This window comes from Geospiza fortis, unplaced genomic scaffold (assembly GCF_000277835.1).
Source record: "Geospiza fortis unplaced genomic scaffold, GeoFor_1.0 scaffold283, whole genome shotgun sequence".
In the NCBI taxonomy this organism is placed as follows: domain Eukaryota; kingdom Metazoa; phylum Chordata; class Aves; order Passeriformes; family Thraupidae; genus Geospiza; species Geospiza fortis.
In genome coordinates this window covers 588,279-603,062 of record NW_005054571.1, presented here as the reverse complement: position 1 = coordinate 603,062, position 14,784 = coordinate 588,279, and the positions used below count along the sequence as shown (strand labels likewise).

Sequence of the window (14,784 nt, the reverse complement as noted above, 5' to 3'; positions counted from 1 at the left end):
GTAATCCATACAATATTTCCAGGGAGGGTGACAAGAAGATGGTGCAAGGCTCTTGTCAGTGGTGCCCAGTGACAGGACAAGGAGCAATGGCCATAAACTGCACAAGAAGTTTCACCCAAACGTGAGGAAGAACTTTTTCCATGGAGTGAGGCAGAGCACTGGAACAGGCAGCCCAGGAGTCTTGTGAAGTTTCCCTCTCTGGAGACATTCCAAACCCACCTGGCCACATTCTTGTGTCACCTGCTCCAGGTGACTTGCCTTGGCAAGAGGGCTTGGACTGGGTGATCTCCAGAGGTCCCATCCAAGCCTAAAAGCTCTGTGATTCCATGGGTCTGTGAATAATACAGATTTAACTAGAAACAGTGAAATTCAAAAACACATGGATACAGTGGCTACAACACATAAAATGATGATCTACTTAATTTGCAAGTGCACATGCTATTTAAAGTGAGTGCAACTGAAGTGTCAGTCTGGAAATGTGGAGTGTCAGAGCCATCTGGAAGAAAGCACCCTGCCCCATTCAGACATCATTTATGTCCAAGCCCCTTGCTGTCATGGCTACTGGAAACTTTGCCTGTGTTAAGATTTCGTGTAGAGAGCCTTTCTTAGCCTTTACTGTAATGGCATGTAATGAAAGTAGGAGTTCCATCTGAATACCATTTGTCCATACAAAGCAATGGGGAAATCCCTGGCTCCACAAAAACTGATGCAGAATATTTTTTGTGACTCCATTGGAGCCAGGATTTTCTGTATTTTCCAATACTTTCACAGTAATTGGATGTGGAGCTGGACATCAATACCAGCTGCTGATAATATTGAGCTGTAGAATGTTATTTGCTATAATGGTTGTGATCAGAGGCAAATATGTCTTCTGCCCCTTCCAAAGGAGACATTTAGGGAGGAACCCTCAATCTTTTCAGAAACACAGCAAGAGAAGAGAAAATGGTCAATGTATGCATAGGTGCAGTCCAGCTTCCCACCAGCTGTTTGAGCCAGAGCTCTGAAATCTCACTGCAGTTAAAGAGAGCCTCAAGAGATATCTAACTAATGGTGTAGCTGTCCAACGCCTTCCCAGGTCATTCCTGGGGTAAAGGTAGTGTGGGTAGGATATTTTTGCAGTTCAGTAATGGTGAAGTATACAAAAGGTCTTTTGAGGCCATAAGTGCAACTGGCAGCTTCCAGAGTTTTGCCCTGGTGAGATCAGTCCTGGTCTAGGGTCAGAAGGTGAGAGAGTGAGGAAGGATGAAAATTTTACTTTAGCCCTTCATGTCTTTATTTGTCCAGCAATCTCTCTATATCTCAGCTGAGCCAAGAGAATCTAGGAATGTGTCTATACAGATCTGGGTTAGATAAGCTCTTTCCATTAAGAATTTAAAGATGAACGATACCTTTACATACATTTTGAAGGAGACCTCCTTTTCAAGCACAAAACAATAAAGATATTCTGTAAAATCATTCTGTAATTGTTCTCCATTTTTCTCTACTTGTTCCAATGACAGTGGTAGCACTCAATCAAAGAAGTCATGTAGGTAGTACATGTGCATGACAGGGATTAAACTTTTATTTTCTGACAACAGAAAATAAAACTTTAAACTGAAGAAATTAATCTCTTGTAATACTTCAAGATTTATCTATTAAATTGCTTGCCAGTAGTTTGAAAAAAAAAAAAAGCTATCTGAAATCACACTGGGAAATCCTCTGAGTTCAGTCAAATCTCTGAGTCAGCTTCATGTATCACTGCCATCACTGGCTGCTCTATAAATATATCTGCTTTTACAGCCTACACATTCTGAGATTTGCCTGTTATCTCCTCAGAAGAGAAGGGCTAGTGGCTTCTCTTAAACAAACCTGGCTCAGTCAAAGCCAACACAAATGTAAGCCTCAGAGCCAAATGCATCAGTTGTTGTTAGCTTTGATAGTCCCTGCTACCATTTGAGAGTGTGCTTGCAGCCAGTCCAAGTTGGCAGTGTCAGCCCAAGCTGATTGGAGCTGCAGACATTTTTGCTGACTGGAGTCATGCTATCTTTGCCAGTTTGCTGGAATAGACACAGACACTGATTGGGTCATGCTGAAAACATTCCTGTCCTATGAAGCAAGACTGTTTGTATTTCAGGTTTGCCAGGACTAATGAATTAAAAATCTTGGGCTCACCACAGTTTGCTGTTTAATAATGCCTGTAACAGAAGGATTTTTTCCTCCCTGAAGTGTGACAGCATCATAATCCCTCATCCCTGGCAAGGAGAGGAAGGAAAATCAGAATTGTGGAAAAGGGTTATCTTTTGGGACAGCAAAGCCTATGGGAAGTGCAGGTAGCAGCATGTTGCCCTGACAGCTGTCTCAGCTTCTCAGACCTTGTCAGTTTGTTGCTATGCAGCAGGTGCAGCCCTTTCTTTTATTGAAGCTTTACTCCATAAAGGCAACGACAAGCCAAGGCAGTGGCTGGCCCTGGATTATACAAGTGCAGACACTCCGCTAAGTGAGGTAAGGCAACAGGTGTGAAAAAATACATAGAGCTCTAACAGCATTTAATCTGAGTTCTGCTGCAGGTTTTTTACAGAGGAACAGCAGCCAGCCAGCTCTATAGGCAATTGTTGGGAAGATGAGAGTTGCTCATTAAATCTGATTAAGTTCCAGGTTACCCACTCACTCTCATCTCTGTCTACAGAGACACTGCTCTTCATTCATGGGGAAAGCATGTGGGGAATAAGGGGCAGTTGGTCTGAATGTTTCATAATATCACCTTGTTTGCACACAGGCTTTTTCCATCCCTCTCTGTTCTCTGTGATTGCTTTTTGTGATGGACAGAAAAAGAAAAATCCTTTTTTGAGGATTTCGCAAAAAAAAGGAGAGAAGGGATAAATGAAATATAAAAAACCGATAACAGGGTAAATGCTGTGTATAAGGATGAGATGTCTTTTTTTTTAAATTAGAATAAAATGAAAACTTTCTTTTGTGTTTCAATAGAATTCACCATTTCTTACTGAAAGGGTATTGATTTTTGCCTGCACACAGTAGATGATTAAAAGAGTTAATTTAAAAACATTGCACACCACAGAGTATGTGATTGGGATAAAAAACAGTCTTGTAGCAATATTGTTATGGCAACTTTAAAAACTCTATCAGAAGGCATCCTTTTAATTTCTCAGGCTGTGATGTGAAATGTGAAGTACACTCTTATGTGGAAGACCACTAGAGATAGTCAGTGTCAGAGAAAGTGTACAAATAGCACAGAACAATGAAAAGCCTTGTTTTAAGGATTTGTTTATCACTTAAAATCTCTTCATTTGGAGAGGGTATTTTCTTTACCTTGTATTGGGAAGTAAGGAAGGGAAATATGTTTAAGAATTTTGCATTGGTAATTCTGTTGTATTTTAAAAACAATGAGATGTCTCAGATGTTTCTTATGAAGTGAGGGTGGGGAGAAGATCAAGAATGCTCAGAAGGTAAAAATTATTTATTCTGATGCAATGCACTTCAAAATAAAATATTTCAGTTGACTCCAAGGGTCTTTTCCTGAATCTAAAACATACATGGCTGCAATTTATTTGGCTTTTCTTTGCCTCTGCTCCACAGATAGCAGATCCAATTTTGTGGGTCTTGAAGACTAGTAATGGTAAATTAAGAGCAATCCCTGATATCCTTCATATACTAGAGAAAGAGAACTTTCAGCTTCTAATAAAATTTATTCAAAGTAAGGATTTTAGGTTATTTGTTGTTATTGTAAGAAAAGATGATGCACTTCAAGTAACAAGTGACTGTATCACTCTGGTAGCTAAATATAAAGAGAGACAGAGCAAATAAACAAGAAATGCTGAAATTATTGGACCCAATGCAAACTTGATCCTCTTCCACTGATTGCATGGCATTGATGCCAGAGAAGTGTTTGATTCACTTGTACACCACCAAGGAAGATTATTCTCCTGAAATAGTGTTCTGTTCTATTGACTTTTTGAGACTGCCAATAATTCAGTATGAATTAGAATGACTTGGTAGCATTTTCATGCAGTACAATAGCTACTTTACTGTAAAACTGCAAGACTATTGGCTTAGGAAAGTGGCTCTTGTTTTCACCAGCTAAATGCTGTGTTGTCTGCTGACAATGAGTTAGTAAATTCATTGTATTTTCCTGATGAATTTGGTTTCTAATTCCCAAAGAAATTTTTATGGTAATTTGAAAGCATAATTGTCCACATATTTGGTATGAATACAATGTGTGCTGGATGGCAGTCCAGAGTCCTAAAATAATTTCTTTATGGGCAGATCTTTTGCATGCACAAAGTCCCACTAACTTCACATTCTCCACACATGGTGCTAATCAGAAGATTAATATCTTTGAATTTTAGCAGCTTTGTGGTAGATAGTCAAGGGAATTGTTTGCATTCAGCTATTCAATAGAGTTTAACCAAAACTGTTCATTCAAAAGATAAAATATGCATAGTAGAGCTCAGAGTATAACTTCTCAGGGCACGGAGATGTTTTAATTTTAATTACACTGTTAGAGATCAAAAGTAGTTAATTCTTTTATTGCTCAACAGTTCTTCAGTGCTATATTTGAAATGAACTAGCAGTTTTCTTAATGGACAGGGTTTCATCACAGTAAAATCACTTTTTGGAATCGATGGTCTCAGAAGAAAGACCAAGGACTGAGTAAGGTCCCAACCCAGGAGCCAAATCCATGCAGACAGACCCCTACACCTGCACAGGCTTCCACTGAAGAATCACCACCAAGGTTTGGAGACCCCAAAAATTTTTGGCCATGAAGTGTGTGACTTGCAGGAGCCCTTGGACTGGGGGAGTATGGGTGGAAGGTAGGAGGATGAGTGCCTCCTCATTGACACCATGTGGAGTGGTGTGCACGGTTCCAATCACAGGGCAGGCTTGGGGTCATGTTACTCTCAACTCCCCACCCCTTCTTCCTTCTTCACCTTCAGAACCAGGCAGTATTGCCACGAGTCAAGGCTTGCTGAAGGGGCAATGGCGGGGAGCAAGCAGGTGAGGAGAGAGGCAGCTTCCTTTGCCATCGTTCTTTCTAATCTATAAATAGCAAAAATAAAAGCAGATTCTGCACTGAATTTCACTTAAATTCTTTTTAAATGGAAAAGAGAAATGGCCCTCCCTTGACTTTGATTCTAAACATCTAGCTAGGATGGGAAAGGCAGCTGTGAGTGCATGAAAAGCATTAAAACTCATTTGTTGAATGATGTCACATGCTCTGTAATAAATATATTTTTTGTATTATTGCAGCTGGAGCAAACAAGTAAAAGCATTGACTCAAGTGCCCACATGATCACCACGGCCAGGGTACCTGCTGATAAGCAGGTACGAATTGCCTTCAGCCTTAATGATTCCCCAGGTACAGTTTAATTTATGGAGTAAAACACAATGCTTTTAAATTTAAACCACATCTACTTTTAAATTTTACATTAACTTACCAGTGTTTACAATATCTAATGTAGTCCAGGGTAATGGATGGATTTTTTTTTCATGAGTGGTATCTTGTGGTCAGTTTTCCTGTCTGATAACTTTTAATGTTTCCATTAACAATTTCATTAGACTAAATCCACTAGATTGACAGTTTCAATCTTTGCTTTCTTTCAGTGGTTTGTGGAATGCAATTAGGACTGTAATTAACTATCAAATTTACCTGCATGTGCAGTACGTCTGATTGTGTGGAATTGCAAAACAGGAAAAGTAAAAGGATAAATTTGCCTAGAGGAGGAAGAGACCTTTTCTAGGGGGAAGGTTGGAAAGTGCCACACATGCCCAGCTTGGTGAAAGGTTTCAGGAAACAGCTGCCCCACATGGCACGTTCTCTCAGACAGCAGCAGAAATTTCATTGATGTTTATCCTATCAGCTCATGCTGAGGGAGTATTAATTTACCCAAACATACCCTGTACACACATGGACCCTTTGGAGTAGATAAATATTATTGGTTTGCACCTTCAATATTATTAAGGACCAGAGAGCTGTTGCCAAACAGTGAAAGTCAAAATTAAATGAATCAAAGGGGAAGTTTAAAAGCATCCCAAAAAAGTTGGCTGTTGCTTTTGCTAAAGGTGAGTGCCTGGAGTCAGGGCTGTGTTTATGGCATGAGGTATAAGGACAACAGAAACCTGTGCTGTTTAGAGCTTTATGGGACTCTTTGCATTGTAGGATAATGTGGTGGTTGGTGCCTGAGGTTTGTATGAACAGAATCTCAGCTTGAATGCAATTTTCTATTTTAAAAATATTTTAGAATATGTGTTATCTTTCCTAGCTCATTGTTGTGTACTACTAATTTTCAGCTACAATACTGAAATACAATCTCATTCCCTAAGCAAGAGAATTAAAAACCAAACATCTTCATATATTATTGAACCTAACTTTCAATTCATAAAGATGAGTGACAAAGAAAGATTGGGACAAGGAAAATAAAGAAACATGATAACCTATGTACCTTTTCCATAAATTAAAATAACCTGGTAATTACATTTTTATTACAGAGAGCAGTAAGGAATCATTAAAATCTCTCAAGATACAGTCACATGATAAATTTCTTGCAGGAATTATGGCATAGATAGGTCTTGAAGAGAGATGTAAAAGAAAGGGGAGCGCTCTTACAAATTATGAAAAAAGAATGCCAATGTGAGACACAGAAAACAAGTCAGGGAAAGCTGAGACCATGGGAAAATCAAAGAGAGCAGAGTGGTTTGTGACAAGAGACGGCAGTAGGAAATGACAATGTTGTGAATAGCTTGCAAGAAGGGAACATGAAAGGCAGGAAGCCTAACTTCCTTAACATTGCATCATATTTTATTTTCTACCTTTTTATCCTGCTAATAAGTCCAGCCTCTTTCTTAACCTTTACAAAAATAAACTCAATTAGAGAAAGGTAATCTTTTTCTTCTACATACTGTTAAATTGTTCCAAATGTTAAAACTGTTAAAATGTTGAATCCTTTAATGTATATATCCAAATGTTCCTACAGTAAGCAATCCAGAATCTTCATGAGTACTGACAAAAAAACCAGCAATCAGTAGAGTGAGTGCCATCTTCCCCTCTGCATCACATCTCTTTGGGGACTACCAGGAGGTCTAAATCAACATTATTGTTTTACCATCCCATAAGAATTTCAAGTGATTTTATGTTAGGCATATTTCAAGAAGGCAAAGGAAATAAGCTTTTAATAGGTGTGACAGTTTCCAGCAAACCATAATTGAATCAAGAGAGTACAAACAAGTATTTAACATGTTAAGATGAGCTACAAAAACATTCAAAAGATAGACATTTAGGTATTCTGTAGTAGGTGCTTTTTTTCCCCTTACTCTTCTATATTTTTTCACCTTTTTCTTCTCCTTGATGAAGGTATTTGTTTTCAGTTCAAACAGGAGTGACCTGATGTGTGATAGTAAAGCATCAGCTGAAGCTCATGCACTGCTAGGATACAGTAAGTTCTTGGCAAGGGCTAAATGGTGTGGAAATCTCCCTGACTTAAGCTTTTCCTTAAATTCTACCTCACTTGAAAGGCACAGTGACACATTTTGCCAAGAAAGGCTGCATTCTCCTTCCGGGGGCTGTGCAACAGCTTACTAGGAGGAACTGACAGCATAACTGGATATAAAAAGAGGAAATGGAATGTTTCTTCTGGGTGGTGATTATCTCACTGGCTAGGATTGTAACCAAGCAGTGGGTGTGAGGAGCACTGAAAGGAAAAACTACTCTCAGCTTATGAGAAGAAACTACTTTGTGTTAACTGACCTACAAAACCAGAGCTGGCCTATCCTGAGTATACAAGAAATAAAGTGTCTTACATTATTTGTCAGTCAGCACCTGATGACTGAAATTCTGGCCAGCTTTGTGAGGTTTTTAATGTGATAGTAGAGTAATCAGTTCCTTAAAAGTCTCAGGAGCAGCCAGTCAGAGGGTGCTATAGAAGAAGACAGTTTTATTGTGTATCTCTTATTCCTGTATATAGAAATGTCTGTGTTTGGCCCTTTCACTGAAGTCCACTAACACATTTCCTAGGCTGTGTCTGTGCACTCTATCACAGCAGTTTGACTTAAGGTACCATTTTAAAGTAATGAAGTGGAAACATACTATTTCAACCTACCTTATATCACTTGGAAACTAATGCAGCTCGAACTGAATGTGGTGTTCCAAGATTCAAATAAGTGTTCCAAAGCTGAAAATTCATTGTGGTTTGTTAGCATCAATTTAATGTTACCCATGAAATTCAGTATGTCCTAATTTTTATCAATCTTACAAATACATGAAATTCATGGGATTTAGACAGCTGGATTTGTTCTGTGTAATAGTTCAAAAGGAAGACTTATAGGTTCATCTCTCTTCACCTTGCCTCCTCAAATAAAAGCTTGAATCTAGCTGAAAAGTTCTGCTCGTGGCATGTGGTGATAAATGACTGAAATTGTTAGTGAGTTCTTTAATTTGAAATTAGTCTACCTCTGACAGCACTTTACAGAAAAAATCACTGACAACAAAGGCAAAACACAGATCTTCTAATGAACCTGACAGACAGTGGAACAGTGTCAGATTTTTGCAAGTATAGCAAAATTACTTATTTTACTCTTCATTATGCTCATTATCCTAGTCACTACAAAGAATTTTTTGCTTTTCTAGTTCATCATGCTAAACTGTTTTGCAGGGGTTGCTTCTTCAAAAGCAACCTTCAAATTCCTACCCCACCCTCATATTAGTTTTGATGGCTCCAGGGGTTTTCCAGCACATTGATTGACAACCAGTGATGATTGCTAAAATACATGGCTAAAATTTGCAGAGCTAATTTCCTAAATCTACACCCAACCTACAGGGCTTGGTTCTTGGGGAATTAGAAGGGAAATCAGGTGAGACAGCCTCAAAGAGACATTCATCTGTATGAATGAAGGTTTGAATGAAGGTATATGAAGCAGAAGGATTTTGCTTTTACCTCTTCTGTTATGGACTGTTTCTATTTTTGGGAGGTCCACAACTCTTATTATTGAGCAAGCCTTCACATCCTATTCCTGGGTGGGGCAGTGGCCGTTCCCCACTATTTTACCAGTGAGGTAACTGCGAGGTTGTGTGAGGTCGTGGCAGGCAGGGCTGGGAATAGAAGCCCTGGAGCTGCACAGAGCAGTGCCAAGTTGCAGTCACTTAGCCACACAGCCTTCCAGGATGAATCTGATGAGTCTGTGCTTGTCTGCCAGTGTCCAGGCCCAGAGCTGCTGCATCTCACAGCCCTCCCAGGGCCAAGGCTGGACCCTGACAGGCACTTTGCCGCTGTTGTTGGTGCAAGTTGTGGTGCTTGCAGTTCACTTTGGGCACTTTTCCTGTTCAAGGGCTGATCCACTTACAGGATAGCAGCCTACTTATGTTACCAATTTAATTCTTTAATTTAGAAGGAAGAGATCTGAATACATTGGCCCACACATGTAGGAGAAAAAAAATAGGACCTGACTGTATAATTAAATACTGGATCATAACTCAGTTACTCAAGGAAGCAGAGCTGTGATTGGCATTTCCTAAGTTTCAAGTGCTTGATTTAGCAACTTTAATGTGCTTTCAACACATTTAAATTTTTTATATTCTATTTCTGTCTATCTTAGTGAAGATCATAGAGAAACTAATTTTCAAGATTATACTGGAAATGAATCAGATGTTATTCTTAAAGGATTTATTGCCTTTAGCTCACAGTTCAGTTAAATGGAACAGCCATACAGGAAAAGATTTGGGTATTACACTTCATTGTGCCAGACCCAAATCTTTTCACAGCAGCATGTGAAGGATTTCTCTCATTTGACTACATGATGGAGGTCTGGGATATTGGAATCTCCAGGAGGACAGAACATGACTAAATAAGTGAAGCTTTCCAGAAATCAAGCTTCATTCTCAAATGTGCAACTTTAGCATATATCAGCTGCCTCAGGGCTAGTAGTGAGCTTTTTGTACAAAGCCCATCAGTGTTAATAGAGTTCAGATACTCTTGTTATGAATGACAGTTTTCAGCAGCAAGCCGAGCAAGCATGTGAAGCTGATGAAAGAAACATGAAAATCACACTATTTCATGCACACAAACTCAGTCTTTGTCTAAAAACACATGGGTTTTAATCAGGGTACCTGTCTTTAGGGCATTTTTAAATATAGAACTTCAAAATTAGATTTGGGATCTATGGGAAATCAGGAAATGCTACTCCTTTAGAAATCATGTGACAGATATGTTAACTTAGGTGCCTGTAATGAAATGCCTGATCTGATTCTTTCACATCACAGGATAGTGCTGTTGACTTTGCTGGTATGGCCATAATATGCACGTGTACATTCTTCCTTCTTTATTTCCTTTTGACCAAAATCTTGGCTCATTTTCAGGTGCAGTGAGTTGCTATCACTGCTTTTTAAATATATTTTTATTTTAAATGAAATAAGTTTTCAACATCCAGCTTGAATTAGAAATCATTTTTCTTTATGTGTTTCTTTATAGTGGCTATAGGGATAAAATGCTGTATGTAACTGGTGAAGAATCGGACTAGATATTTTCAGGGAATTGTGATACAGAACGCCGCTAACTCTATTATAAAACAGGACTTTGGATTCCTTAAAATAATCTAGATATTAATTAAAAAATCATAGTTAATTGAGAAAAGGGAGAAAAGAGGTATTTCAGAGTTCTGTTTTCTGGTTCAGGAGAGGTAGAATAGAAAATAACAAACAGAGATCAAGAGATAGTTTTGAGAATGTTTTGATCTTCAGAATAATTTCATTGGCATTTCAGACATTTTTGTATCTGATTTTCAGAGTCAATAGATTTTTAAGGCTAGAAGTCAATGTGATTTTAACTGGTGTTCTGCTGGTAAGGGCAATAGCAATTCTTTTGAAAAAAAAAAACCCAGAGTTTCTATGTTTCCTCTTGACATCCTGAAAACATCCTCAAAAAAGTTTTAGGAGGTGAATGACTGCTTTCATTTGCTTTCCCCTTGTGTGAAATTTAAGTTTTCATTATTACCAAGTGATTTTTATTGTTATTGTTGTGTTTGTTACTTTGACAACAGTGAAATACTGATTTGGGGCAATAATTAATTTCACTGAAAGCTGTGGGGAAAGCTTTTTGCTGTTCTTTTTGTGAAAAACAAGATTGTAGTTAGCTATGAGGATTTCTGTTAATTTATGTAAGCTAAATACTTCAGCTGAAATTCTCAGAAGAGCCAAAGAGAATTAGGAACTCAGGATAATTTCAAAACACTGAAGTCTGCAGCATTTCTCGATGATGTTATGCACATCAGATGATGATCTAAACAAGTCTTAAACTAAAAAAAACCCTAGCAGCTGTTCAATAGATGCTAGGGCAAGCCCATTATAAAATGTACTATGGTATGTCATAATGGTTAGGATACCAGTGCATTCTATTTTTAGTACCATTGACTCAGTCACTTGAGTTCAAAAACTAAGCAGGGAACATCTGTTTATTGAAAGGATTTCCTCTACATTATTTTCTCTCTCTATTCCATCTTTTCTAAAGTATTTCCAAAAATTTTAACTGCTTCCTTTCAGAGTATGATCCAATTTATTTTCCAATATTCTGACACTGCATTAATTTTATTTTCTTATTAAAAGCTGATGGTGTGAAAATGTAATTACTCTCTGATGTTTCTTCAATTTTTTTAAATCATTTGGAGTGTTGCTTTTGCTATGTTTTTCTGAATTTTAAAGATGTTCAAGATCCCTCGATAAAACTCCTGTAGCAAATATTGTACTGCTGGAATTGCCAAAACAAATAGCAGTTTAAGTGCCATCCATGACTCTGGTCCAGAATCTCTGCCAGAATATTTAACAGCTATTCAGCCAAATACCTGTAGAGCAGCTGTAGCCCTAGTCAGACCGAGTCTTATTCCGTCCTTCCTTTTAGCCTTGCCATATGATTCATCTTTCTTGTTTTAGAATATTAGTCTATTTATATTGTACAAGAAAGCAATAGCAAATTAAAGATAAACACTTGCATATTACCATGATACAATTCTGTACAATTAAAGCAATTTAAGTATTTTCCAGAATGGGCATGCTTGACATATGGTGTGAAGAAGGAAGGGGGACACTCACATGACATGGGTATGACTTTTTATAATGCAGCAAGACAATTGCTCCATGAAAATAACAGGAACTTCACTTTATTTCCTGAGGAAATTCAAGAGCTTTTACTTTTGTATCACTATACTTTTTTTCTTCTCTGAGCATCTCTTCCCAGAGGCTGCCCAGCTCTAGCTATATTATTGAGCTATATTATCTGACCATGTGTTAGCCAGTGTGCCCCACCTCCTTTGCTGTATAACCACAGAGGCCAGGAGAAAGAGATATCAAATATTTGAGACATAATTTAGCTCCTAGTCTGTATTCTTTCAGAATCCTTATTTGATATGAGGTCCTCTTGATCTTGTTGGGGTTTTGTTGCTGTGTTCAAGTCTACAAGTACACAGCAGGTTGCAGGATCTGAACCGTGTTAGCAATTTTCTCCTGGAAGAGCCATCCTTATTTAATTTTGACACATTACAAATAACTGACTGTAAGCTAATAGTAACACTCTCCTCACCTCCCATAACCTGTAGTAAGATGAATAAACAGTCATCACAGCCCAATGCAAAACTGAGAGTGTGAAAGTCACTGGGAAAGAAATATTGCACTGGCGCTACCAAGTGCGATTCATATTTCTGATCTCAGTCCAGCTACTAGTGGGCAGGTGTCCATATCACAACCCCGACATAACTGGTGCAATCTGTCCCACCTTTGCTGGAAGCCTGTTCTAAAAATAAACAAAAAAAAATCCCAAACAAATAAATAAAAACACAGCTTGGTTTGTTGTCATGATTGAACTAACTCTAGCCCATAAGGATTGTAATTGACAGGTAAAGTCTCTTAAGACAGTTCTTTACTTAGCAGTGTAGTGGAGAGAGCTCAGGAAGAAAAACAGTTTAGATTTATTTGATTTATTAAATTATCACATGTTCTACTGGACCAACTGCTTTGTTTTTTAATCACTGCAATGGAAAATAGACTTTCTGCATTTCCAGAACGTAAACTTTTCTTATTACCAATCCACTAGTATTTTCAAGGATTCTACTGAGGCATCTCAAGTGTAAAAGATAAGATGTGGAGGTGTTTTCAGGATCCCAATATTGCTGTCCATATATGCAATATAGAACTGCATTAAACAGATTACTTGAAATGCCCTCTTTGGCAGACAATAACTTTTAACATTGTGTTTACCTTTTAGATGATGCTTCCCCTGAAAACTTCTCTTTGGCATTTCCAGAACTAGATCAGCAGCTGCAGGTAAACTTTTCTTCTCTTATGACAATTCTACTTCACATTCATTGTATTTGTTGTTATAAAAACAAATTTATAAACAAATTTATATGTCTGGTTGTTACACTATAGTGGAAGTTTTTTGTGGTGCTTTTCTAGCCTGTTAACATTTAATAAGACTGCATATATCCACAGAAGAAAGCATTGTTTTTTCAAGATCTACAGAAAATGTTTAGTCCAACCGTAGAGAAGTTACCATTTTAAGAATCTTGCCTGCTTTTAAGGTTTTCCATCCAATTCCTGCAGTGCTGCTGCACTGCAATGAAGAGAGTCCTTGTTCAGCTGATGGGAGAAGGAATGAGAGGGGCATTATACACTGTAATGCCTGCAGGCTGTGCTATGACAGATATCATCAGTTTTCTCAGATGCATTCCAAGAGAATCCTTTGGTGACCAGTCTGATTTGTCAGCACAGAATGATGGGCCCCCAGTATACTGGACAGTGAGCAATTGATGGCAACTCCATGGTTCTCTAGGCACAAAGCCAGTTCTTCATCCAGGGATTATTTCCCTTTCCTCTGTGCTGGTTCTGGAGTGTTTGCTGGCTTTGGTAGACTACTTCAGATCATCTGTTTTCCCAGGAGCATTTAGACTTCCTCTGATATTTCACTCTGAAGGCAGTTGTTTCCTGACTGTAAATTGAGAAGGGCATTAGTAGACCACTCATTGTGCAATAATGTCATCTTTCCTGTGCCCATCAACTGGTGGGACAGCACAGGGTGGCTGCTGACTTCAAGGCTGACGCTTCTGTCCCACTGTCTCATCAAAAGGATGACTGAGAAAGGAGTGGAGGATGACAGAGACTCTTGCTCTATCCCTCTCATCCTGAGGATATGGGCAGGTTCTTTAGGCATAAATAGGAATTAAGGAACCACCAGGTAGTATGCTAACCTCTTTATTCCACTACCCTTCCAGTGCAGCAATCAGTATTGGTATTTTTTTTCCTTAGAAGAATTCTATTTGAGAAAAGCAATCATGTTTCATGGCTGGAGCACTGAATTGAAAGTAAAGAACCTGCATTTTCTTTCCAACTCTCTCAGTGACACATTGCTTAACCCTGGAGTTGCTTCATCCCTCTGTTCATCTCTGAAATTAAGTTAATAATTTTTACCTTTTTGTTGAAGAGCATTAAGACCAGTAAGTAAGGATTGTTCTAAAAGAGCAAAGAATGATTATTATTGCTGCTATTGATACATAAAAACAATATTACTAGCATTATGTATAAGTACTTTGCAGGACAAGTGATGATTTTTTCTATTAAGACTTTTATGACTTTTACATTTCTGGAACTTATAATATACTCTAAATATAGAATTTCATGATAGGCTAAAAGTGCTCCTGTGGAAGCATTCAAGAGTTCTGGATATGTAATAGCCCTTCAGTAAAAGTTTTTAAGTACACACTAGCACAATCCCCCTAAGTGTACCCAATTGGTCTGTTAAGTACTTGGCATTTGTT

The 14,784-nt window shown here is 38.2% G+C and overlaps 1 protein-coding gene across 7 annotated transcripts in view; it reads left to right on the top strand.

Moving 5' to 3' along the window:
- Nucleotides 1-2,125: 2,125 nt before the first annotated feature.
- Nucleotides 2,126-14,784, top strand: part of MAP3K7CL (MAP3K7 C-terminal like) — a 31,672-nt gene continuing 19,013 nt past the window's right edge. For 4 of the 7 annotated variants that reach the window (XM_031064220.1, XM_031064219.1, XM_031064223.1 and 1 more), the window contains exons 1-4: nt 4,667-4,729; nt 4,932-4,992; nt 5,245-5,353; nt 13,236-13,294. In XM_031064220.1, coding sequence (XP_030920080.1) covers nt 4,975-4,992; nt 5,245-5,353; nt 13,236-13,294 — 186 coding nt within the window. In that variant the 5' untranslated portion in view covers nt 4,667-4,729; nt 4,932-4,974. Of the gene's footprint in view, nt 2,482-4,584; nt 4,809-4,931; nt 4,993-5,244; nt 5,354-13,235; nt 13,295-14,784 lie in introns of those variants that run through there. The other 3 variants (XM_031064221.1, XM_031064224.1, XM_031064222.1) reach the window with 2 other exon arrangements.